At 36.7% G+C, this 26,417-nt stretch overlaps 1 protein-coding gene across 5 annotated transcripts; it reads left to right on the forward strand.

Moving 5' to 3' along the window:
* On the forward strand, positions 1-25,962 carry LOC132284241 (probable inactive DNA (cytosine-5)-methyltransferase DRM3). 5 transcript variants are annotated; one of them, XM_059786356.1, is made up of 11 exons: positions 1-275; positions 4,497-4,608; positions 7,405-7,501; positions 7,774-7,820; positions 9,127-9,222; positions 11,518-11,628; positions 18,511-18,607; positions 20,490-20,602; positions 21,025-21,136; positions 23,688-23,740; positions 24,289-25,962. In XM_059786356.1, exons 2-11 carry the CDS (start codon positions 4,543-4,545, stop codon positions 25,747-25,749), a joined length of 2,253 nt encoding a protein of 750 aa, XP_059642339.1. In that variant the 5' UTR covers positions 1-275; positions 4,497-4,542; the 3' UTR covers positions 25,750-25,962. The 5 variants fall into 5 exon arrangements, with proteins under 5 accessions (XP_059642339.1, XP_059642405.1, XP_059642546.1 ...); XM_059786422.1 differs by having other exon boundaries at positions 21,034-21,136; XM_059786563.1 differs by lacking the exons at positions 1-275; positions 4,497-4,608; positions 7,774-7,820 and having other exon boundaries at positions 7,458-7,501.
* Positions 25,963-26,417: the final 455 nt, after the last annotated feature.

Here is a 26,417-nt window from a genome sequence, read left to right on the forward strand (position 1 = left end):
ACCAAACAATTTATACACAAAGCTCACTTTAAACTCGTATCCAAATGCCCTCCATCGGTGTCCGTACCTCGATGCAATCCTACTTTCGTAGTGTCTGTGTTGTACCGTGTTTCTGTTGGCTGTTTCAGCTCACACACTTTTTCCCTACTCCGAAGAATCTATAGGTGCCGACTGTGTGACCGACGCGCCGCTCTCCGCGAGTGAATTTCTCTGTTCTCTCCGGCGTAATTGCCGATCAGAGGTTCACCTTTGACCACCACAACCGCAATCTAACTGTAAACGCTCTATTTCATTCTTTCTTTCTTTCTTCGTCTTATTCCCATGAATTTTAATCCATGCATGCTACAATAGTTTTAATGTCGATATATTTGGGGTTTTACTCATCTCTCCATAGATTTTTTCTCTGATTTCTCTGTTTACTTTGCATTTCTTCAATTGGAGTTGCATGCAACTCTCTCTCTCTCTCTCTCCCCCTCTCTCTCTATATTCCTGTATATACTGTGGATGTAGATATCTTTACATATAGATAAATTGGGAAAAGATTGTTCGGTTGAGTTGAGTTGAGTTCGTCTGTGCACATAATTCACATACACAACACACACATATAAATACTTGTATTATTAATATTGGTTTATACGGTAGTTATTGACGATAAAATTTGTGTAGAGTAGTTTTCTAAATGCAACGGATCGAATTTCTTGGCAACAAATAAATAATTGAACAATGTGGCAAATACTATGCAATGATATTTGAGGCATTTCTGGTCATAGATGACTTGCTCTTGTTTTGATTCTAATACTCACTATATCATCTCTATAAGGACAAACTATATGTGTGTACAAATTAATAACGATCATGTGTGCAATTATGCAGTTATTCTTCTCAACAAATAGATCTGTTGATAATTTATCCCGGAGGTAACCTTTCCCTAAATCAAATGTTTCATTTCATAACAATCCTCGGAAAGTTTGTGTTTGCTTGATCATTAGGGTAGTTGTCGGACATTGTTCAATGATCAACACTACTCGATTGGTTGAGTAGCTGCTTCTCACTTTTCCGTCAATACACGTGAAGCCTAACCAATTTTGTGGTTAACTTCATGTATTTGATTTAGCTCAATATCTTTTTGCTAAGCCACATATCGTTTCACAATAAACATAGTGACTGCAATCCTTTTTGTCATTGAATAAATTCTTTTGTTTTGTTTGTCATTATTACTGCAGAAAGCTTTGTTTTATACCTATATGTTGGATATTCCTTTTCAATGCCACTGATGTGATAGATATATATATATATATATATTTTTGATAAGTGCCACTGACGTGATATACTTGACTTTACAAATACTTATGCTTACTGTTTGGTGTTGGTTAATGGTTACATTAAACATGATTTACCAATTTCCTTTTTCTAGGGCCATACATTCAATTAAGCCACATGCTACCATGTCTGTCCTCCTTATCTCGACATTCATTTATTCATTGTACACCATGCCACTCCTCCTCATGGTTGCAGTTCGGTTTTCTTTGCACATGGCCAGTCTATCTTACTCTGTTTTCTTTCATTTCATCCCCAATTTATGCTAATTTTATCCTTCTTTATCTTATTGCACATTCATCTCAGCATCCCCATTTGACTCCACTCGTTTTAGGAGCATAGTTGTTTCTTAGTTACCTAATTTTTTGTCTATCTATAGATATTTTAAATGATTTTCCTTTCCTTTCTATAGAATATCTCAATCACATGACATTCTAAAAGACTATCCCCCATCCTACTATAATCCTTTGCTGGGAAGCTAATTGCCTCCGTCCCGTATTAGTCGTCTTTTGGTATTAGAACTTTTTAAGGGGACATGCAATTAATGCATTGTCCCCCTTCTAAAGTTACCTAGTTGTCCTTTCAAGTTTAAATATGTATGTTATCAAGTTGGAAGATTTTTGAAAATTTAAAGGGCGATGATGGAAAGATTGCATTTCTTTTGCCATGACTTTTAAAAATGGACAAGTATTTTGGTGCAACCCACAAAAGGAAAATGGACTACTAATATGGGATAGAAGGAGTAACAATATAGTAACTATTAAATCAAGAATCTTGACACTCTCCGGAACATCATGAGACATACCCTATTGAATTTGTAGATGTTTCTTTTGCCTTTATTGTGTCCATATCCTTGGTAAAACTAAATGAGCTATGATTCATGTAGTATAATTCCTTTCAATATGATTGACATTAAACCTAAAATATTGAAGAGAGAGAACTCAAGAACTAGATATTGTCTTTTTAGCTGAAAGCTTACATTGAATTATATTGTTTAATTGACAATATTAAAACTGTAAGATTTTTTCATCACTCTTGTTCTCCTCTTGTTTTTTTAAAGAGAGGGGAGTGGGTGCATACAAGCAGATATAATAAAAGACAGGGCGACACTATTTGCCTAAAACATGGTATACTTTCTAGTAAATGAAGTCACAACCTAGTTTTTTTTAAATGCTGCCACTACTGTTATGAAAGTCACATGGTTCTCTTATTCCATTATTTGACTAATACCATCATCATTATAATTAGGTTAAATTACTATTACCACCCCCGATGTTTGACTTAATTGCTTTCAGATAAAAGTCTTGCAAAATAACTCTGATACACCTGTCAGAGTTAAAGAACCGTTAACTTGGTAAATATTTTTAGTGAAATTATCAGAATACCCTTGATTTTATTAATACAATTTATATTCCTATTGTTAATGCAAGCCATGAACCATGGAATTACCAATCTGCCCCATCTAAACTCTACCTATTCCCTCCTTCACCCCCCTAGTCATTTCTTTTTCTCCTCTTCCTTGCTGTCACCACCACACACCACACCAACCACCACCTTTGCCGCAACACAACACAACACAACCACAACCACAACCACAACCACAACCACTACCGCTGTCACTCACCACAACCACCAAGAACCACGACCTGCATGACAGCTTGCTCCTCACACGCAAAATCTCTCCCTTCTCCACCATTGTCTTCCTCTACCTCTCCTCTACCAGCACCACCAAACTCCCTCGGCACCTGCATAACCCAAAAATTGGATTTAAAACCCCAAAATTCCAACTCACAATGCCCACATATATATATGTTTGTCTGTATATATACTCACTCACACACACACACACATATAGGAATTCCTTCAGGGTTTAAAGGTATACCAATACTCAATTGGATGAGATGTCTGGGTTTTGAATCTGGGCAACCAACTCTTTTTTTTTCAATACTCCATATTCAAATTCAAGATATTTGTCACAAGCAGAGTTTAAAACTATACAAATACTACATTCAAAGCCCAGATTCAAATATCTCGATGAGCCACAACAACCAATTTCAGCAATGAAATCAATAAGATAAAGAACAATCAAGACCCATTTACCCATAACCAAATAAGGTATAAAAAGTACCATCTAAATAGTTGGAGGACAATCAATTCTTATTTGGAAAGGGGAAGGTTCAGATTTAGATGGAAATGGTGATGGTGGTGCTGGCGGTGGCTATGGCGGTGGGGAACGATGGAGTCGCTATAGGATGAATTAGGGCATGAAATGAGTTCGTGGGATGGCAAATCTAGTGACCTGTTCCACCATTGCAGAGAGAGATTCTAGACAGTCTGTTATAGGTAATATTTGAGGAGGGAAGTGGCTGGTGGAGGTGAAAAGAGGCGATGGTGGTTGCAGGAATGGTGGCGGTGGGCGGAGGGTTTATTGCTTATATGTATATTATATATGTACATATATATGTGTGAATTATAGCAACTTTATATATAATGGAATTTATATATTAAATTTATAAATTTTCTATTCTATATACATATTAATTTTGAAATTTAGTTACTGTAAATATTAATTTAGTTTGCAAAGTTTGCTAATTAATTTTTACAAATTTTAGTCTTAAAAATAAAAGTATGTAGTAAAAAAATTTAACTTTAAATTGCTTGATAATTTTTAATTTTTTTTTTTTTAAATTTTAGTTATATAGATATTATATTAATTAAGTGTTCAAATATTAAGGGCATTTTCATCCAAAACTGTATGGTTTAAAAGGTCATTTCACATGATTAATCAAGTTAATTTTGTCAAGTGCATAAGGGTATTTTTGGAATTTTAGAATTACTTTTTCACTGGATTAAGGGTCAACTAACACAAGGGCGGTGAGAGTTAAGTCAATCAAACCTTAGGGGAGGTTGAGCAAACGTTTTTCACAACTTCAATCCGAGAGTAATTAAGACAAATCTCAGCGGATGTCGAAGTAATTTACATTTATAATTATTATTTGCAGAGATTAAGGAAAAAGGTTCTGCCTTTTAACTTTGTGGTAGTCCTCAAAACAAATTTCTTTAGCTTGCTGCTGTTTTTCTGTGTCAAGATGGTACACATTTTCAGACATTGTCTTTTAAAACAATTGAAACTGTTATTCATTTTCTGTAAATTTTATTTCTGTTGTGTGAGTTAACAGATAATTCAGACCGAACTCTTTCAAACTGGAAGGTGAGACTGGAACTATGCCAAAGATTGAGGTTACAGATCTGGATTTGCCCTCTGAGAACATGTGTTCAAGGAATATTGGGGTATGCCTACTTTTTTCCAGATTATTGAATTATTATCTGTTGAAATTGCTATTTTTTATTTTATGATATTTCACAATGGCTGACTTGTCTCCATCTTAGCTTTAACTATTGTTTCCAATCGTTCGTCACGATCTAAAGGTTGTATCATTGCCAAATCTGTTTGGTTGCTTCATTGGCAATTTACATCAGTTCATCAATTATGTGTGAAATGCTGCGGCTTCAAACAGAAATTTCTCTTCGAAATATAAGATAACAATATCTGTTTTATAAGAAATTTTTTTTTATAACTATTTTTAAGGGGCAATTGTTTTGTTAACTGGTGTTGCCTATGCAAGAAAGATGGGGAGTCAGTTGATCACCTCCTTATAAATTCCCTGTGGCGCACGACTGTTGGAATCTTATTCTTGGGTTGTTCGGCATGCGTTGGGTAATGCCACGATCTACTAAGTATTTGATTTATGCTTGGAGAGGTTGTCGTGTTAGAAGGGATGTACGCGATTTTTGGAGAATTGTCCCACATTGTGTATGGTGGTGCATCTGGAAAGAGAAAAATAGTAGAATGTTCGAAGGGAAGGAGGTTTCTAAGGCAATGCTGAAATTTTACATTCTTCGTTCTCTTTTCAATTACGTGAAGAGGAGTTCTTGCTCCTCATTTGATGATTTAATTATTTTCTTGGATTCTTTGGGGCCTTAGCCCCAGTTCCACGCTTGTTTAAGGGACGCGTTCCTCTCTTGAACGCCTTTTTATGTTATTATTACTTATAAAAAAAAGAACTTTTTTACTATTTTGAACCTTTCTGTCTATGAAGCACGGACACTGACACGGGTACGACACGGCACGGACACTCGGATATGGAAAATTTTAAAAAACAGGACACGGACACGGCAAGGATACGGCAATAAAATAATAATATATATTTTTATTATATATAAAATTTTAATTTTACTTATAATTTTATTTATATTAATAATTTTATATAAAAACAATAAGTTTTCAATAAATAAGTAGTATATTTTTGTATCCAATACTAGAATAGTTAAATTTGTAACCAAACACATTGAAAAAGAGATAAGTTTTCAATGTTATCTTCTTGATCTTCCACATTGACGGATTATCTTCTCTCTCCTCTAAGCGGCGTCTCTATTTCCTCTATCTCTTAACTTTCTGTCTCCCTTGTCTTTCATTGATGACTTTAATTTACAATATAGTGATATATGAATGAATATGCATACAGAAGTTCAATCAAACCATTAAAAGAAGATTTTCTCTTTAATTCTCTGAACCAAATTGGGACTCGGTAGACTTCGATCGATCTACACCAACAAATCATGATCATTAGGTTCTTCATCACCTCTTTGTTGCTTTCCCCTCTCTTCCCGTTGCTCTCTCATCCCCTCCATCTCTAAATCTATAGTTGCATTTGGTGTGTTGTCTTTGATCGATCCACACGTATATCTTCATCTCTATTTTTTTTCTAACAAAAATCTGAATTGCCGTGTCCTCAGAAGTGTCCCGGCCGTGTCCTCCAGCGTGTCCGACTTGAAAAAAAAGAATAAAAAACAGGACACCTGTAAGTGAGTGTTAGACATGTGTCCAAGGCTGGGACACGCATGTCCATGTCGGACACGTGTCCGACACTTGTACGTTGCCCCTACCCTGCATGTCCGTGCTTCATAGCTTTCTGTAGAGTTTCTATATGCAAAATAAAATCCTGTGTTGGTATTATCATGACAATGATTTCCAAAGTGTTGAAACCGGCACCGAGAGATGGTATGTGGAATGAGCTAGGTCTTCTGTCCTGTCTAGGGTCTAGAACAATTTCAAACATAACAGCTAAATGGCGTTTGCAGAGGGTGCCTGTCTATGTTGCCTTATTCCATGTGGCAACCTTTTGCCCCAAGGATTCATTGGTCAGAGGTGACCTCTTCTACTTTGACTAGATGTTTCCGGAGAGGATTATAATTTCCTTTGCTCCCATTCAGATAGAAATGTTTATAGCGGTTATACTGTGTTGCTGGTGCCATTGAAGGCATGGTGCATGTGGCCTGCCTTGAGGTCTGCTGTCATATGGAAAATTGGGTTAGTGGCATTGGCCTTCAGATGACATCACATTATGAAGCTAAGGAAACCAATATTCTCACTCCAACAAGAAAACACTACTCTTTGGTCAATGCAGTGCATCTTTATTTTTCCTTGACATCTACTTTCTTGCTTACTCTTGAAAATATGATGTATTAAAATTTAAACGATATCCTTTCAACTATAACAGACCTATTAGGAAATGGTGCTCATTTTATTTGTTACATTCTTGCTTGAAGTTGCTGCTTAAATTGAATTAAACTTGGTTCCTGTTATGCATGAAAATGTAGTTGATTTTTTTAGTTTGTGATGCTTATCTTGTGTTGTTTGTTGTTATTGCCTTCAACTCTTATTGATTGTCATCCCTCACCAAAGATTGTTTATCATCATACACATCCTCATCATGCTTTTTATTGACTGAAGGACTTAAATTTTGGACATTTACTTGGTCACTGTTTCTTTATATGCGGATTTGTATGAATCTTGAAATCTGGACATGCATTGTTATATGAAAAAGTTGTCTGTTGTCCTCTTTATCCTAATAAACGTTTTGTAATGTATATTTGGAATTTTGTTCTTTGCTGCTTTGGCAGCTAGAGTTTGGTTAGATATTCACATTGTAAGTTTGTACATTTGATAGGTTCCCAACTACTTCCTTCCTTCTTTTTATTTGTTTATTTATTTTTTAATCCTTTTCGAAAAATATCTGATTCTAGGTCAACGTTGCAAGCTCATCAGGGAGCAATATAAGATTATCCTTGCTGGGGATGGGATTCTCACCATCTCTTGTTGACAAAGTAATCGAAGAAAAGGGTATGTTATGCACAAAAGCAAACTTTAATCTGTTTTATTGGTGCTGGGTGTGGGTGAGTTGGCTAACAATGGTATTATCATGTTGTGCAAAGAGAACAAAGAACACCAAGCTTATCGTGCCAAGATTTCGACATTTGGGGTCAAACTATATCTTTAGATACACTTTATCTATAAAGTCATATTACTCTGTTTAATTTATTTTCTTCCAGCAGTTCGATTAGTAAATGTGTTACTAGGTTTTGTTGAAAAAGATTATTTCCTTCTCAATCTAGGTGAAGACAATATTGACTTGTTACTGGAGACGCTTTTTGAATATTCTGTAAGTGAACATTTCTTGTGTTGTATAACGTTGTTTTGTTTTACTTGGTAACTTTTCATTAAAATGTTTCTCTCTCTGTTTTAATTTGTGGAAAATATAAGAGCTTTCTCCTGTATCCTTTCATTTGATGGCCAAATATTATCTATCTATTTATTCAATTATTAAATGTAATCTGTTAATTTACTTGGCAAGATGCATAGTATATTAATGACTCAATCACTTAAGAACAGTAAGCCCAATTCCCTGATTTTTTCCCCTTTGTAGCTGTTCTTCTTTACTCTCTTATTTTGACATAAATATAAGCTCGTACTGAAACTTATTGAGAAAGTCTGTGGATTAAACTACTGCTATTTCTTTATTCATTAATGTGGTGAAATTATATGAATAGCATAAATGGTAGATCCAATCAATATTTCTTGCATTTACATAGATGCTTATTAGTTGTTCAAATCCATACTTCCATACGTAAGCTAATTCAGTAATTTGAGAATTGTTCATCACATTATGAACAATTTCTGAATTCTTCACCTGACATGCACTGCCTTTGCCTTGATTTTTATATTGTTATTTTCAGAATTCTCTTCTTATCTTATGGTTTCTAAGTTGTTTACTACTTTATTTATTTATTACTTTTTTATGATACAACCAATTACCAAATATGAAATTGTTCATAACTCAGTGATTCCTGATTCTCAAGTTTGTGGTCAGTTTGGCAACCCCAGTAAACGAAATAATCTTTTTCCATTTACTGGCAGTATTTACTTTTCACATCAACTGATGTATATTGTTGTGAAGCCCTATGCTGATGCTAAGAGATCCTGGATCCTTTTTCTTTAATTTAGTGGTTTTACAATCTCTTTTGGTCTCATCGGAAATTCCTTCTTTTTTAAACGAAAATAATTATTTTCTTAAATCATTCTGTGTCTGTGGTCATGATATTAAAAGTGGATTGTTGATATTTGGTGTATAAATTAAAGGTGGTTATCCTGACCGATGATTGGGAACAGAAACAGAATCGTTTGACGAGTCAGCTTTTGGATGTTGAAACAAAACGCCTTTTCTTATTTTTGATTGTTATGGAAAATCTAAATAAACTGGCTTCTCCCTGAGAGATATTTATACACTTTGTACATTTGGGTTCCATCCATCAAACATGGAATGAATTATGATCTTCTCCTTGAAAGTGATATTTATACACTTGGTACATTTGGGTCCCATCCATCAAACATGGAATGAATTATTATTTTCATATTCTACAGCTGAATTACAGTGACTAATAAATGCTTTGGATTTTGGAATGAAATAGGCTCTTGGAAAACCAGGGTCAGAATCATCCGATTCTCTAGATGGCTTATTTAGTGAGGTAAAGGATGAATTAGCTGCAGATGGTCATTCAGAAATGGTAAGTTGCTGTTATCTTGTGTGTCTGACATAGTTTGCTTTGCTTCTTTGTCCCATGTCTTAAATTAAAGTGAAGTGGAATTTTTTTTTTTGATCATTTGAACAAGGTTCGGCATTAGTATACTATTTTTGGCTCGTCTGTTGGTTTCTACATACAAAATTAGATTAGGTTTTGAGAAGTGCTTGAAGGTGACCCTATAGGCTCTTGGAAAACCAGGGTCAGAATCATCGGATTCTCTAGATGGCTTTTTTAGTGAGGCAAAGGATGAATTAGCTGCAGATGGTCATTCAGAAATGGTAATTTGCTGTTATCTTGTCTGTCTGACATTGTTTGCTTTGCTTCTTTGTCCCGTGTTTTAAATTAAGGTGAAGTGTAATTTTTTTTTTTGATCATTTGAACAAGGTTAGGCATTAGTATACTATTTTTGGCTGCTGCCTGTTGGTTTCTATATACAAAATTAGATTAGGTTTTGAGAAGTGCTTGAAGGTGACCCTATTTTACATCATTGACACTTAAATTTTAATTTTTTTTTTTCTAATTATGTGATACAGAATACTGAATTCACCTTTAAATTTCCTTCGCCTTTGCTCAAAACCCTATCCAGCTCCCTCTGTGAAGAAAAGAGGTATACGAACAGTGCTCCATTCACTAACTCCATTAGAACAAGCCACTTTGTTTTGCCCACTTTTCAAGTTCCGTCACTGTTGGCTCGTTGGAGTTGAATCTTCCCACTCCTTTTCAAGAGATCTTCTCAAGAACTCCTTACTCGTTTAACATGAAGCTTGATCCACCTCAACCTGCCACCGAGCTGTCCCTGCCTTTTTGTCAACAATCTAACCTCTATCTGGAATCGAATCTTTGCCACCTCACTGTGCAGCTTTTTTTCCTCCAGCGGAGGAAGATAACCAGCAAATCTTTAATCAACCCAGTCACCCTCCTTTATGGGTCTTGTCTTGTGTCACCACATTGCATTTCCCCTCTAGAATTCTCTTCCAAAAAGAAAAATCTCCCTCAGTGCTTCGAACGGAGGCATAGTCTAGGAAGCACGGACACTCCAAAATGGGCAAAGAATCCGTGTCCGACACATGTCGGACACGGACACGGACACGCGTCGGACACGCCCCGACACGTGTCGGACATGTCAAAAAACGTGTTTGGAATTTTTTATTTTTTTTGAATTTTCGGACATAGCTCGGACACGGCACGGACACTCCGCGGACATGGACACGGACGCTTTTGGAATTTTTTTTTTTTGAATGCTGATATGTTCTGTTTTTTGTTTTGTACTACCCTTTTGGTATTGTAAATGGTAAAAGTCCTAGGTCAAATGATGGATGGGAATAGATGATAGTACACTGACTTGTTTTTGTATCTTTTTTGGGATTAGCTTTAGGTTTTTGTGAATGTTAAGTGCTAACAGTAAAGTCCTGAATGTTAATAGTCCTTCTGTCTATGCTTTTGTATTTGGAGTAAAGTTGCAATGATGATTAAATGATACTAGTTATTATTCTATTGTCTTGTTTTTTATTTGGCTTTATAACTCTGCAACATTGTTCTTTTATAGTTTATTAGTTATGAGTTATGATTTGTGTTTTTTTTCATTGTGAGGTTGATGAAAAATAGTAACACTCAGTAATTTTTAAAGTACTACATCATATATATATATATACTATTCGCCGTGTCCCCGCCGTGTCCGTGTCCTAATTTTTTAGGATTTGCCGTGTCGCCGTGTCGGTGTCGGTGTCGTATCCGTGTCCGTGCTTCTTAGGGCACAGTGGTACAATTCCCCATGTTGTGAGCTTTTCAGATAACCCATTCTGCGCACCTTCCCAATGCATTTACCAGCCCGGAGAAGATCTTCAGGACCCCCCCTGCACTCATCAGCTCCTTTCTCCTTTCTACAAGTCTGAATCATCTATCTAGCCATTTGCAATTTTATGTGTTTCTTTTATCTGTATTACAGCAAAATAGTAAATTTGCCTTGTTGAATATTTCTTGTTTTTGATGGCCACAGTCACAGAATTGGCACTTCAGCTGAAGCCTGAAAGTTTCCATTTCTAACTTAAGTTTGAGGAACACTAGAGGAACGATCCAGAAATTGAAATGCAGCCTTGATTGTAGGATAATAATAAAAAATGAACTTCTTTTTTTAGGATCTCTTATGAGTTGTGAGATTTTAAAACATTGTCTCGATCCCATTATACTCGAGTAGTTATTTTATTTATTTTCTGCTTCTCAGTGTCATCTATTTCAGTTCTATAAAATCAATTGTTTACCCTCGTTGAAATGAAACAGGCTCTTGGTAAACCTTGTTCTATATCATCAGATTCTCTGGATAGCATGTTTGGTGATGACAAGGATACAAGCAGTTCCCACAATTTTGCCACAGATTTATGTCAAAAAGAGGTAACCTGCAGATGGCTGTGTATTTCCGACATAGTTGTGCTTTTTCTGTAATTATCCTGTACAGGGGTAAAGTGGAAGTTTCTATTTGACTAGCCTATACAAGTTGGGGGATTATTGCAGTATGTTTAAGTTGCTATCAGTTGTTTAGTCTGGTTGATTTGCTTAGTTTGAATGAAGTATGTTAGCTGCTGCATCAAGGAGACCTGATACGCTGTCTTGAGATCTGCATTTTCACCGGTTTTCTTTCTAACATCCTATATTATTTATCCGAGTTAGCACGGCTGAGAAACAGAATATAGAGCCTGCCTGCTTACAGTAATGATAGTGAATTCTCAAATGTGAATTTACCAATGCTTCAACCTTTGTCTTTATCTAAGCCATCATAATCTGGTTATCATCCTAGTATATGAGAAAATGGTATTCATCCTTACAGTCAGCATTTCCAAGTTTCTTCTACATTTTTTTTAGCTGTCCACTTCTTATTGTTCCATTAGTCCTTTTTCTTTTATTTGATTATGTGTGTGTATTCGTATTCTGAGATCCTATCCGCATATATTCCTTCTACTTGGTTAGTGCGCTATGGATGAGAAGATGCTAATTCTGATTAGGAGCCATACACAGGAGTTAATTACATAGTTTTCAGGCAGGCAATGCACAACTTGTGGGGTTACTTGGTAGGGTTGCAACTCCACATTGGTTAGATTAGGTATTGAACTTGTAGAAATTCTCTTGGATATTGATGCTGAGTCTGAAAAGGGGGAAGGGGTATCTAATGAGGAACTGTATTGTGTTCCTCCATTTATGTGATTGTAAACCAATCTTATACTTTCACAGATAGAGCAGTTAGTTTTTGCATCCACCTCAACTGTCCCCTCGGAAGCCTCTTGTTTTATTATAAGATATTTATAGAGTGCTGTAGGGAAGGGCTGCAGCTTCACACCTCAGAACTGTTTACTGGATACTAAGGACATGATTGACAACTGTTTCTATTTCTGTTTTGTGCTGCCAAAATGCCAGAGATGAAAACAACAGTAGTGCACATGTTAGGCCAGTGTATTTTGCTTTTCACAATGGTGGAAACAAGCTGTAACAATGGGATGATTTTGGTCTGCTTTCTTTTAGGACATATGTTGTTCTTGTATTGTATTGTATCCTCAACAAGATTGAATAATACAATATATTTTTCCCTCTTCTCTAATTGAAGTATTGAACTGTTCAAAATCAAAAGAGAAAGAGAGAGAGCAAAAGCGTATTCTGTGTATTCAAAAAACAACTTACAAAACCTAATAAGCCTATGTAGGCTTATATATGTTACAAGGTTTACATAATAACACAAACAGCCTATTAACTAAACATAATTACCTAACGACCCATTATTATATATATAACTTCTAACACTCCCCCTCAAGCTGGAGAATATATATCAAATAATCCCAGCTTGGAACAGATAGTTCTTAATCGATTATGACCCAATGCTTTGGTAAACATATCAGCTAATTGATCTTCAGACTTCACGAATGGAGTAGAGATGCTCCTACGTAATATTTTTTCTCGAATAAGGTGACAATCAACTTCAATATGTTTGGTCCTCTCATGAAACATAAGATTTGATGCAATGTGAACTGCTGCTTGATTATCACAGAACAATGGAGTAGGAGTTTCAACTGTTAACCCAAGTTCTTTTAGAAAATGTTGTATCCATGTCAACTCACTAGTGGTATGGGCCATTGCCCTATACTCAGCTTCAGCACTAGATCGAGCTACCACCGTTTGTTTTTTACTTCGCCATGTAACTAGATTTCCTCCTACAAATGTGCAGTAGCCGGTAGTAGATCTCCTATCTGAAAAAGAACCGGCCCAGTCGGCATCTATAAAACCTTCCACTCTGAGATGACCATTTGGTTTATATAGTAACCCAAAACCCAATTCCTTTATCACTAAGATATGTATCAAAGGGAGTTGAAGAATATTCCTTAGCATTATCAGAATGTAGAATACGAATTGGACATCCAAATTGAGTTTTGATTTCTTTGCGAAATTTTTGAAAAATTAAAAATAACTCAGAACGATCTTTCATTAGAAACAACCAACTCAGGCGAGAATAATCATCCACAAATGTCACAAAATAATGAAATTTATTGATTGAAGAATGTTTTATTGGACCCCATACATCTGAATGAACCAAATGAAAAGGACTAGAAACACGATTATTAACCCTAGACTTGAAAGACACGCGATGGTGCTTACTAAGTTGACAAACTTCACATGACAAGAATTTCAAATAACTAAGACTAGGAACTTGACGCTTCAAAACTTGAAGTGACGGGTGACCAAGGCGACAGTGCCACTGGAATGGAGACAGAGAAGACTGAAGAGCCATAGGAGAAGGTTCGAAATCAAAATAATATAAGCCACCAGCTTCATGCCCCGTACCAATCTTCTTCTTCGTCTTGAGATCCTGAAACACACAAGAAGTAGGATCAAATGTAACAGAGCACTGGAGAGATTTAGTAAGCTTACTGATAGACATTAAGTTAAAGGGAAACTGCGGAACATGTAAAGCAGACGAGAGAGACAATGAATCACTAAGTTGAGTTGTCCCCAAACCTGAAACCTGAATGGATGAACCATTAGCAAGAGTAACACTTTGAGAAGTAGGTACAGAATGAAAATCAGATAAAAGAGAAGAACATCCGGTCATATGATTAGATGCTCCAGTGTCTATGATCCAAGGACTGCGAGTGGAAGACAATAGACATGTGTGTGCAGTACCTGACTGGGCAAAGGTAGTCGTGGAAGATGAATTAGATGCTTGCTTATAAGACAAAAACTGAGTATACTCATCCCGTGGAACATGAACTGTATCTGATTCAGCTACATTGTGCGATCCAGAAGCGACATCATTCGAAGAAGAGGAAACTTGATTTGCATAACCAGATGGTTTCCCATGAAGGTCCCAACAAAAAGTTCACAATATGATTAGAAAGACCCCAATGAGTACACTTTCTTAATTCCCTGCCACGGCCACGTCCTCCATGTGAATCACGACCACCACGTGTGGAGCGTCCCCCACGACTTCCACGGTAAGTATTATGTTCACCCTTTGAAACTACCAATGCTGAACGCTCGCCACTCTGTCTAGTATTCAAATTTGAGGTATCACTTGCCAGTGTAGCACGCTGAAGTCGAGAAAACACCTCAGCAAGAGATGGAAGTGTTGGACTACTCATAATCTGTGCACGAAAAGGCTCATATGCTGATGATAAACCAGTAAGAAAACGGACAACATTAAAGTCCACACGCTGTTGTTGCATACTGCGAACATCAGCAGTAATGGGCTGATACATATTCAGCTCCATAGACTCCCATAACTTCGGAATAATACTCTTCTATACTTTGAGTACCTTGTTCAAGATTGAAGTACTGTTTATATAAACACGGGTGATATTACCTGTCCCAGAATATAACTGCTGCAATCTATCCCATATCTCCTTGGCTGTATCCAAATAAAGTAAAGTTGAACTAATTTGGGGTTCAATAATGTTTATCATCACAGAGATGATCTGAGCATCTTCCTTTGCCCATGCATCAAAGGAAGTATCATTTGCCTTGAGTTTCTCTTTAGTTAAATGAGAACCAAGACCTCTGCCTTTAAGAAAAATGGCTACAGATTTGGCCCACAATATGTAATTCTTCCCATTGAGCTTAACTGAAGTCATGGGAGAATTAAGACTGTTCGTGGGTGAAAGCAAATCTGAACTTGAACTTGAGGCCATGTTGAATCCAGCAAAACAGAGAAGAAAAAGGAGAGAAAAAAAAATTATGTATTCTGGCCGAACCTGGAAGCGGGTCTGAAACGGGTCGGATTTTGAAACCGGGTCGGATCCTGGCAAGGGTCGGGTCCTGAAACGGGTCGGATTCTAGTACGGGTCGGGTCCTGGAACGGGTCGGATCTTGGTACGGGTCGGATCTGGACTATCCTTGGTTTAGTAAACCGGGATTAGAATAACTATCCCAGGTTTAGCAAACCAGGGTTGGAGTAGCACAATCATGTAGCCAAACACGGGTCTTCTTCTTCACTCCGTCACAAACTCCGGTAAACAATACGGCGGAGGCGACGGCAACCCAACCACGAGCAACGGCCGAATCAACAAGCAGCGGCCGAATCAACTTCCGGCCGAAAACCAATCTCACCTCTGCAAATCGAGACGAAGAAGCTTCTGCCAGCGACGACGAAGAAGGCAGAGACGACGACCACCAAAGAGGAGCTGCCGGTGACGATGAAGAAGGCAGAAACAACAACGAACACACTTCAGATCTGATTACGGTGAGCAAGAAATTGCCGACAGAGACATCAAAACCACAATCACGATTCCGATTGTGATTCAAATCGTGATTCAGATCGTGATTCACGACCAACCCACCTGCTAACTCTCACACTCAAGATCATTGTGCTCTGATACCATGTTCAAAATCAAAAGAGAAAGAGAGAGAGCAAAAGCGTATTCTGTGTATTCAAAAAACAACTTGCAAAACCTAATAAGCCTATGTAGGCTTATATATGTTACAAGGTTTACATAATAACACAAACAGCCTATTAACTAAACATAATTTCATAACGACCCATTATTATATATATAACTTCTAACATGAACAAAGATATTGAAGCAAACAGAGATAAAATACAATTCTTCTTACAGCAGTAAGAAAGACTAGAGTTACTATCTTCGGAATCTTAGATTTCTTAAGGGAAATCTAGGAAAAGCCTTGAGAGAATCTTTTAATCTGAAAATAACTCAAAATGATATTGATTAAGACTTGTTACGATAGAGAGAGGGCTGTACTTTATATAATATAACTACCAATCACTCTTGATTTCTCCTAGGACTTTTAGAATCCCCACACAACATTAATGACATTCCTACCACTTTCTTAGGTAAACACTAAGTAATTCCAAAGCTTAATTACTTGGTACTCAAAAACAAGAATAACTCTTTGACTTTTTTTTTGACAAGTAAGATATCATTAAAGGTGCTCAAGAAGGGGAGCGAACCTGAAAGAATACAAAGGATGCCCAAGGCGACACTAAAAATTCAAGCTATCCACAAACTCCAAAAGATCCCTCATAGATTAACAATTACGCCCAAAAACCCAAAAGAATAAAGAAGAGAGTATGTTGTATTTGATAGACAAAATGAGAGATTCCTCTCCATCAAAAGATCTTCTATTCCTCTCGTGCCACACAAACCCCCCATAAACAAAGGGGAGTGGCCCTCCAAGCATCTATGACTCGGCTCTCCACTGTAAACTCTCTCCAAGTCTCTAGCATATCCACCGTGGATTCGGAAAAAACCCAAGTCATGCCAAACGCAACCAATAACATAGATCAAATATCCCTTGCCACTGGGCTGTGAAGAAGAAGATGGTTCATAGATTCTCCCGACTGCTTACACATTATTTAGTTGGACCACAATTAGGCTAGTTGATCTGTTGAAAGAATTGTATTCATTAGACTAATATATTATTTAGTTCGACCACAATTAGGTTACTTGATTGGTTGAAGGAATATGGTATTCATTAAAATAATATATTATTTGGTTTGACCACAATTCGGCTATTTGGTAATTGATTGGTTGAAGGAATGGTATTCATTAAGATAATACAATATTTAGTTCGACCAAATTTAGGGTAATTGATTGGTTGAAGGAATGGTATTCATTAAGATAATACAATATTTAGTTCGACCAAATTTAGGGTAATTGATTGGTTGAAGGAATGGTATTCATTAAGATAATACATTATTTAGTTCGACCACAATTAGAAGTGATAGTTTTAGAGAGAGAATGAATTTGACAGTTCTTTAACTCAAAAGAATGAAGATTACTGTAGTGGAGAGGGGGGGGGGGTGGGAGGGGGACTGAAATTTTAAAAATAAGCAAGACGGTTGTTTATTTATAAGAAAAAGAACAGAAAAAAAGAAGAAGAAAGAAGAAATAGGTGAGGCAGTTTGGGGCACCATTTTACAATTACAAACTTGTGTGTTTGAAGGATTCAAAGCAAGGAGCACATTACAAACTCTTTAACAAGAGCAATTCAACCAAGCAGAAAAGTTGATTGAACATCCATGGAAAAGCAGATTGCATGAGGAGCTGGGCCGTTGATGGATCAACAATTGGAAGGATCGAGGAGATATTGCATAAATCTGAGGGACTGGGTGGTTTTAGAGGTTGGTGATAACTTGGTTGTAAACTTCTCCCTCGTATATCCATGAGACCGTTTTACTCTCTCTTTAGGTCTGAACTGTGCACTCTGACCTATTGTAGTCTTGGGTGACAATCCTCATATTCCAAAAAAAGAGCTACCCATTGCATGAGACTCTTGCCATTGTGGGATTTGGAGAGGATCAGATGTATGCAACCTTACATATATGTCTACATGCACAGAGGTTGTTTCCTATTTCAAGTCCATGACCATCAGGTCATAATGGAGCAACTTTTCCATTGCGCCAAGGCCTGCCTTAAGCCCACGGTAACAAATAAACAAAAACAACACTCATCCAGTCTTAAGCCCCAAATAGTGATTATATTAATGATATAGTGGATAAAATGAGCAAGAAATAATTTTTTTTTCAATATAATAATATATTATGTTATTATTTTGTTATCTTATCTTTGCCATGTCCTTGCCCTGTTCTTTCAAGAGGTTTCGTTTTCATTTCATAAATATTTTTTTGAGAGGTGCCGTATTTGTAAATTCTGTATCAGTGCCGTACCCATGTCATGTGTCTGTATCTCTGTGTCATAGCTGTCACGATAATTACACTAATTAGGCTTTTGGATTTTTTAATTCACGAGGCTTAGTATCCTATTCAATGTTTGGCAGGAGCCTGGTGTACGTGGAGTTAATGATGACAAAAAAGCATCCTTGTTGATGATGAATTTCTCTTTGGATGAAATTGAGTTTGCAATTGAGAAGCTTGGTAAGCAGAAATTTCAGTTCTATATAATAATATATATATATTTTTTCCTGAATGATGGGAAAGTTTTATAAATATGGAAATATAGTACAATTACAAAGGAGGAACGACCTCACACACATCCAACCTTTAAAAGAAAAGGAAGGAAGAACCTAGGGATAACCCCTAGACAGCAATCAAAACAACACTACTAAAGAATATCTTGGAGACAGGCCACCAGGACATCCAACACGTCCCACATAATACACCTAACCAAAACAATTGAATCTCTAGAGCTAGCAGTATGAAGCCTACAATTCCTCTCATTCCAAATGTAATAAAGAGCAGCTGTAAAGACCACTCGAAGAAGCTTGTTTCTGAAAGAATCCGCAGCCAATTGTTGCGCCAGTAATGTTATACATGTATCAGCAGAGTGAAAACACCCAGGATGCCACTTAAGAAGCTCCTTCAAGCCCTCCCAAACTTGCGTAGCATAAGGACATTGATAGAAATCATGGTCTCTGTGCTCCACATGCTTATGACAGAGAACACAAATAGAAGCCAAACAGATTCCTCTCCTCTGCAAATTATCATTGGTAAGGACAGCATCTTGTAGAACCAACACAGCATGAACCGACCATCTAGGTCTACCCCCATTCCAACACAATTTAGCCCAAGAGACCAACGGCCTAGCGACCTGCAGGCATCTCATGCAGCTTTAAAAGAGAATTGTTTAGTCTTCCATAAGATCTTATCTTGACCCCCTTAGATTGAAAACCTCCTAACAGATTGATAGACCTCCTGAGTTTCATGACTAAACTTGGCAACATCCCAAGAATTGTTAGTCACAAAGAAATCCAGAGTAACTGTCTCACCGAACACAGCCTCCTCAACATTCTGTGATTAAATTTCTGAGCTAAGAATCCTTCACACCAAGGGTCAAGGAAGAATTTGATTGTAGAACCATCTCCAATCCTGTAAGTGCACCCTTGCAAGACAACATCTCTTGTTGACATAATACTTTTCCAAATAGAGGAGGAAGAATAATATATATTAATACTCATAGATTTGTTTTTATCTTGTAGAATCTGCGATCATGCAATTTCTTATTACCACAGACACTTTCAGAAGTATACAAAATTGACATTGTGATTGATCAGTCAAAAGGCTTCTATAGCCATGTCAACAAGTGTTAAATTTAGGAGATTGCTGCATCCAACAAGTCCTGTCATATGCATACTTAAGTATAACTCTGTATTTCTATGTGGAAAGTACTTTCTAATTTCTTAATCAATATCTTTTTATTTATAATTTTTCTTGTGTTATTAGAAAAAGACCAAGATGGTTGATTATAGCTTTTATTGTTGCTCTAGAATCTCATTCTGATTCATAAATGTTTGAAATGTGATTGTTGGGCAGCGGAAGTGCGTGAATATCGAGGTCCAATGAAAGCCAACAACGCAATTACACAAACAAAAGAAATAACGTAGTTCAGCCAAAACCAGCCTACATCCACGGATGAGAAGATATTCCACTATGATTCGTAGAGATAGTACAACAGTACAGTACCAACACCATGTACATGGCTTTTCACCATGTACCACTCCACGAGCTTGTTCCATCGTTACCAGTGCCATGGGTGTCTTTCCTACTCTACTAACCCATAAACAACCTTTACCAGTGAACTCCCTCATGAGAATACATTTCCCCAATCTCATAGGTCTCAACCCAATTTCTTGTTGGACAAAGATTACAATTCCTTGGAGCCCAAGAGTTGCCCAACAATAAATTACTTAGTAAAATACAACTCTAAAATAGAAACCTAATTGAAATAGGAATTTGATACAATCTCTAACAGTGATTATTTTGAAGTTTCTATTCTCAAGTTGCATTTTTTGCATTTCAGGCGAAGATGCTCCAATAAGTGAATTAGTGGACTTCATCTTTGCTGCTCAGATAGCTGGAAGCTGTGAAAAAGATACAGATGATCCAAATCATGGTGATGAAGAAAGGAAAGAGGTCTTTGATGATTATTTTGTTTACAATTGAGCTGATTGCAATTTTAGGATGTCATATGTGTATATGCCATTAGTTTGGTTAAGCAAGAAAGTAAAAAAAAGTAGCAATGTCATTACATAAATATGATACAGAATATTACTTCCGATTTTGATTGATGAGCAATGTAAAATATTAACAAGAGCTGATCTAGGTGTGACTATGTTGCTTGAGAACATAAAAAAAAAATGATTAAATTAGAACAGTTTCTGACAATATGGTGGAGTAATGTGCATTATTGTACTTCTAATCCTTGATATCAAGTGTCAATTTTTTGGCAAAACCGGTTTTCAACTTGCATATGCAAGAATTGCTTTCAAAGCTTTCATAGATTTGTTATCTAATCCTATGCATGGTATCATACGGCTTATGGTCAAATAACTTAGCATTTTCAGGATAGTAACACTGAGGCCTTGTTTGGGACTATGGACAAGACACTTCGTTTGCTTGAAATGGGTTTCTCGGAGAATGAAATTTCAACGGTCATTGAGAAATATGGTGAGTAAATATTACATTGATTTGAATGTTTGTTAATGGTGCATCACCCTTAAAACTCTTGGCAAATGATTTATGTTCATTTTTCTTGGGTTCAAAGGAAATGGAGCATTTTATGTCCATTTATTTTTGTTTTCTCCTGCTGCGCACTCCCTGTGGGTTGGCGTAGGGGGATTGGCAACTAGCTAAAATTGCTAAATGAATGTCTTGAATCTATTGGGCTTTCTGCAAATTGTCTTACATGACCATTAAAGGACTTTTCTGATTACTGGCTTACTGATACTCGTTTCTATTCTTTCTTTTTCCTATAATGAATTTTACTGTAGGTAGTTGCTTATTACTATTCTTAAAGAACCATAACCTCCTCAAAGTTTGTTTAATCTATTCAGGCCCATTTGTAGTGAAGACTAAAAACTGATCCATGCCAGACATGGAATTCATTGAAGATGAGACAAATCTAAATCATGTAGGGAACTTGTTGAACTTTTAACAGCAATGTAATTCTATGTCAGGGTGAAGGTCTTTTACCATTTCCAAGAAGCATGGACACTTTGAAGGGGCTGTGTCCTCGTTGAATATGTTTGATACTGACACTTCTCCTACTACAAATTCTGTGTGTCTATAATTTTAAAATAAAGTTTCAATTCTGACAAATGGCCAACGTTTCTTGACACTCACCAACATGAGACCAATGAACTTTGGATATTATATATTGTTTTCTTTTTGCATGGAAAAATATAAATTGCAAGGAAGATTAGCAGAACAGTTTGTATTAAATTTATAGAAGTTAACTAGGAAAAAAAAAATTATAGAAGTTTGTAGTCATATTTAAAAGAAAACAGAAGACATAGAAAAGAACTATTTATGGAGTGGGAATGGGAGTTGGAGAGAAGTTATCAAATTATGTTCATTAACAAATACACATATATACACCTACACAAAAAAAAATGCACATATATATTTATACATACATATGGGGTGTTTTTGTTATTATTTTTCAGTATGACAAGAGTGATTATAATTATAGAACTTATACAATATTTAATTTAATTGTCATGGAGCCATGTTTGTCTTCTATAATATGATTCCTATATATTCTCATTTCAATAGTCTTTTTCTTACTTATCAAAAAAATAAAAAATATAGTCTTTTCCCAACTATGAAGTTTACTTTTAGAATCAACTGATATGGTAGAGCACAAGTTCTTTAATGTTGTAGTGATGAGCAAGACTGAAACCCAAGCAGTGAGCATAACAGTTCAAAGAGCCTTGCCATTTAGCTACCCTCAATGGTTGTGCTTAGTAATTGGCTTTTGCTGGAAATTTCATGCAAAACGGAGTCTATAGTATTGAAGTTTTAGTTTTTATTTATGTTTTGAAAGTAGTTATCCCTCTCCAAGGCTGATATGTTCACTAAGGCCCTAGGTCATAATCGTTTGAAGTGTATTTGTTCCAAGCTGGGACTATATGATATATACTCTCTAGCTTGAGGGGGGAGTGTTAGAATAGTTACAGTGGGGGGCACATATGTAATAGGATTCCCTATAGGGGTAGTTTAGCCTTTTTCCTTGTTTGCTTATTCTTATGTACATTTGCGCGCGCGCACACAAATATATATGAGATATTAGGGGTGAGAGAATCAGATTTTAACTGCGCACGCAAATGTACATAAGATATTAGGGGTGAGAGAATCAGATTTTAACTCTCACACCAATTCCCGCTTCTTCATTCTCTCTCCTTCTCAATCTTTGACTTAACCCTAATTAACTAAACCTAAAATCTATGGTGACTTCAGGCACTTCTATATCTGAGCTATACATTTACAATTGGATCCCTTTGAGTACCTCAGCTGCATGTGTTGTGTTAAAATTTGAACGAGTTTTTTATTGATGAATTACTTTAACAAAGGAGGGTTATGGTGGTTGCTTCGTAAAGGGATGCTGGACTGACTTCCTAAAAAATCCTTGTCACTCTTTTAGAATTTAAATGTTAATTAAGATTCAAATGATTTAGGGCTAGCTTCCCCCCCCCCCCCCCCCCCCCCCCCCCCCCCTCTTTTTGGTGTGGAGGAGGTTGATTGGTGTTCAAGCTTGGATAGAGAATTTTCAAGTTATGCACAACATCCCACAGGTTTTAAGATTAAGCCGGCACAGTCTCTCAATGCCTGGTGGCTTAGTTGAAATTTAAAGACATGATTTTTATTTTTGATTGCATATGATTTAATTAATTTTCAAATTTAATAAAGATGTAACTTCTTCTTCTTCTTTTATTTTTATTTTTATTTTTCTAACTTTTTGAAAATTTGTTGCCTCTTAAATTTCATTTCATTTTTTCTTGTTTGGCAGAAATATTTTTTATAATTCTCATTTTTGAAAATACTATTTTTCTACTAAATTGCAAACTATCTTTTGGAATATTTTAAGTGGTGATAATATGGTTCTCTTAAGAAATTTGCAAATGTTTACCAGACATTTCATCTTTATTCTTAGGCGGGAACTACTTTTTGTTTTAGCTTGCTGCAACTTTTGAGTTATTACTTGTATGCTGTCTTTCAGGTTCAGAAGTTCCTATCTCTATGCTTGCTGATTCAATTGTTGACAAAGACAAGGTATTTCTCTTCTTTAAAGATCAATTGCTATGTTTTTCATTTTACTAGTATTATCACTTAAAGCTTCTTATAAACCTTAACATACGTCCAGTAATTTCTTCAGAATGGGTGGAAAATTAGTCATATTTATGTTGGTCAGAATTCTTAATAAATATGTGTTGTGCTAAGTTTCCAGAATCAGAGTTGCAATTTGAGCCAGTGACCTAGATGCTTATGCCTTAGGTTCTGTGACACTCTAGTTGAATTTCTGTTTAAGCTCAATGGCCGGTGGCCACAGGGAACCTTCCAAATATTTTGTGCGTGCAAGAGGCCTGGCTTTTTATCCTGCACTTTCAAAGTATTATCTGCCCAAGTGCCCAATCTGGCTATTTATTTGACTTAATTTGTGTGCAATGCAACCATGGAGGCTAGTTTTGTTTGAAGTGTGGTTATATATAATGCTTGTTATTATTTTGCCTAAACTTTTTGTTTTTGTGCAGTATTGGTCAATCTCTTTCTGGTAGTAGATTTACTTGAGAGTGGTACTTTTTTTATTTTTGTTTGTGCAGTATTCCTCTACCTCTTTCAGTAATTGTCGGTCACACACTGGAAAAGATTGTAGATCTTTTGGTGGAGGGTTCGGCGATGGTCTAAATAACCATTTCTTTGATGAATTGGCTGTAAAAACCGAGGAATATAGTCTGGATGATGTTTCTCAGTTTAGGGACACACACTTGGCTGAGAAGTATAAAGGGAAAAGGCCAAAAGAAGAGTATGTTGATGAGTCAACGATTCTGAAAAGGCCAAAAGAAGAGTATTTCTATGAGTCGAGCAGTTTGAAAAGGCCAAAAGAAGAGTATGCGGATGAGACAAGCAGTTTCCATGGCCCGAGGTGGCCAGATGCTAGAAAAGGGGATGCTCAATTCAGTAGCTTTAGGAGGCCTGCACCTCAAAGGGAGGTCAACCGTAAAGCAGGAAGGCCGGATGCATTCGGATTGTCCAAACTGTCCAAGCCCAAGTCATGCAGGAGTATTGATCAAATGGTAGCTAAACTTCCGTATTTCTTTTATGGAAATGTTATGAATTTAACTCAGGAGTGTTGGTTGAAAATATCACAGTTCTTGTATGCCATTGAACCAGAATTTGTGAACACTCGGTTCTTCTCAGCCTTGAGCAGAAAGGAAGGCTACATACACAATCTTCCTACCGAAAATAGATTTCACATTCTTCCAAAGCCACCGATGACTATTGAAGAAGCAATACCATGTACAAAGCAATGGTGGCCTTCATGGGATACGAGGAAGCAGTTGAGCTGCATCAGTTCTGAGACTAATGGGATTTCGCAACAATGCGATCGACTTGGAAAAATATTAGTTGATTCTAAAGGGCTGCCCTCAGTAGAACAGCAAAAAGATCTCCTCCACCAGTGCCGCACATTGAATCTTCTGTGGGTTGGCAATACGAAACTGGAACCCATTGAGCCAGAAGATCTGGAGCGCATTCTGGGCTACCCATTGTATCACACTGGAGCTGCTGAGCTTAGCCTAACAGAAAGACTTCAGTCACTGAAACACTGCTTCCAGACAGACACCTTGGGTTATCATCTATCTGTTTTGAAGTCTTTATTTCCCACAGGATTGACAGTGTTATCCATCTACAGTGGAATTGGTGGGGCAGAAGTTACTTTGCACCGGCTTGGCATTCGTTTGAAAGCTGTTGTTTCAGTGGAGCCTTGTGAAAGAAAGAAGAAGATTCTCAAGCGGTGGTGGCATAAGTCTGATCAAGCTGGGGAGTTGGTGCAGATAGAAAACATTCAGAAGCTAGTAAGTAACAAGCTTGACAGTCTGATTAGCAAGTTTGGTGGTTTCGACTTTATCATTTGTCAGAACCCATACACTTACTCTTCGAAATCTTCTAAAATGGTTATGGATGGTGACGGCCTCACAGGAACGGGTTTAGACTTCTCCTTGTTTTATGAGTTTGTTCGTGTATTGCAACGAGTGAGGAGTTTGATGGACAAAAACAAGTGACATTTTCGAATCATGTTTGTTGCAGTATGTATGTTTAATAAATTAGTGAAGCATTTAATTCCTGAGTTTGAGACTATCACCCAGACACCAATCAGTTTCACACAGGATATAAGTAGTTGCCACGGCCCCGTGGTTACCATTATGTGAATAAAGCAATTTGTTCATGTGATTTTTTTTTTTTAAATTTATTATTATTATTATTTTTGTTGCCTATTCGTTGAGTCACAAATCATGACCTTGTTTTTGTGAGTTCTTGTCCAGACAGAGGCTTGTTTGGTTCTGTTTTCTAAGAACATGAGTTAACTCTTCTCGAAGAAAAGAGTGTATTTTGAGCATTTTAATTTGAAAAGCAGAGTTTGAACAGCACTATTTCAAAAGACACTGTTTTCTGTATTTCTCAAAACTTTTTTGAGAACTAGATCATTGCATCCTTGTGAAACATGATAGTTGAGCCGTTAAAATGATGAAGCCAATAGCCTTTCTGTTGCTTTAAGTAATTGTTTATTTGGTACCAATGGGCTCTAGGCTTTATGGTATAAAGTGTTTGTGTCTGGGTGGGGGGCGAAGTGGTAGTTTGTTTGCTTGAACTTTAGGAAAAACACAACTCTCAGGGGGTCCAAGCAGAGGCCTTTAAAAAGACGTGTTTGCTTGAACTTTCAAAGAAAAAA

The sequence above is a fragment of the Cornus florida genome, unplaced genomic scaffold (assembly GCF_030987335.1).
Source record: "Cornus florida cultivar Cherokee Brave unplaced genomic scaffold, ASM3098733v1 CherokeeBrave_3.0.0_Hap2_Chr01, whole genome shotgun sequence".
NCBI lineage: Eukaryota > Viridiplantae > Streptophyta > Magnoliopsida > Cornales > Cornaceae > Cornus > Cornus florida.

Excerpts from the sequence above, each read along its gene's own strand:
- LOC132284241 (XM_059786356.1), top strand. The coding sequence starts at position 4,543 with ATGCCAAAGATTGAGGTTACAGATCTGGATTTGCCCTCTGAGAACATG. Across the intron at positions 4,609-7,404 it reads TGTGTTCAAGGAATATTGGG|GTCAACGTTGCAAGCTCATC; the intron begins GTATGCCTACTT and ends ATCTGATTCTAG. Across the intron at positions 20,603-21,024 it reads GTGATGAAGAAAGGAAAGAG|CATTTTCAGGATAGTAACAC; the intron begins GTCTTTGATGAT and ends CAAATAACTTAG.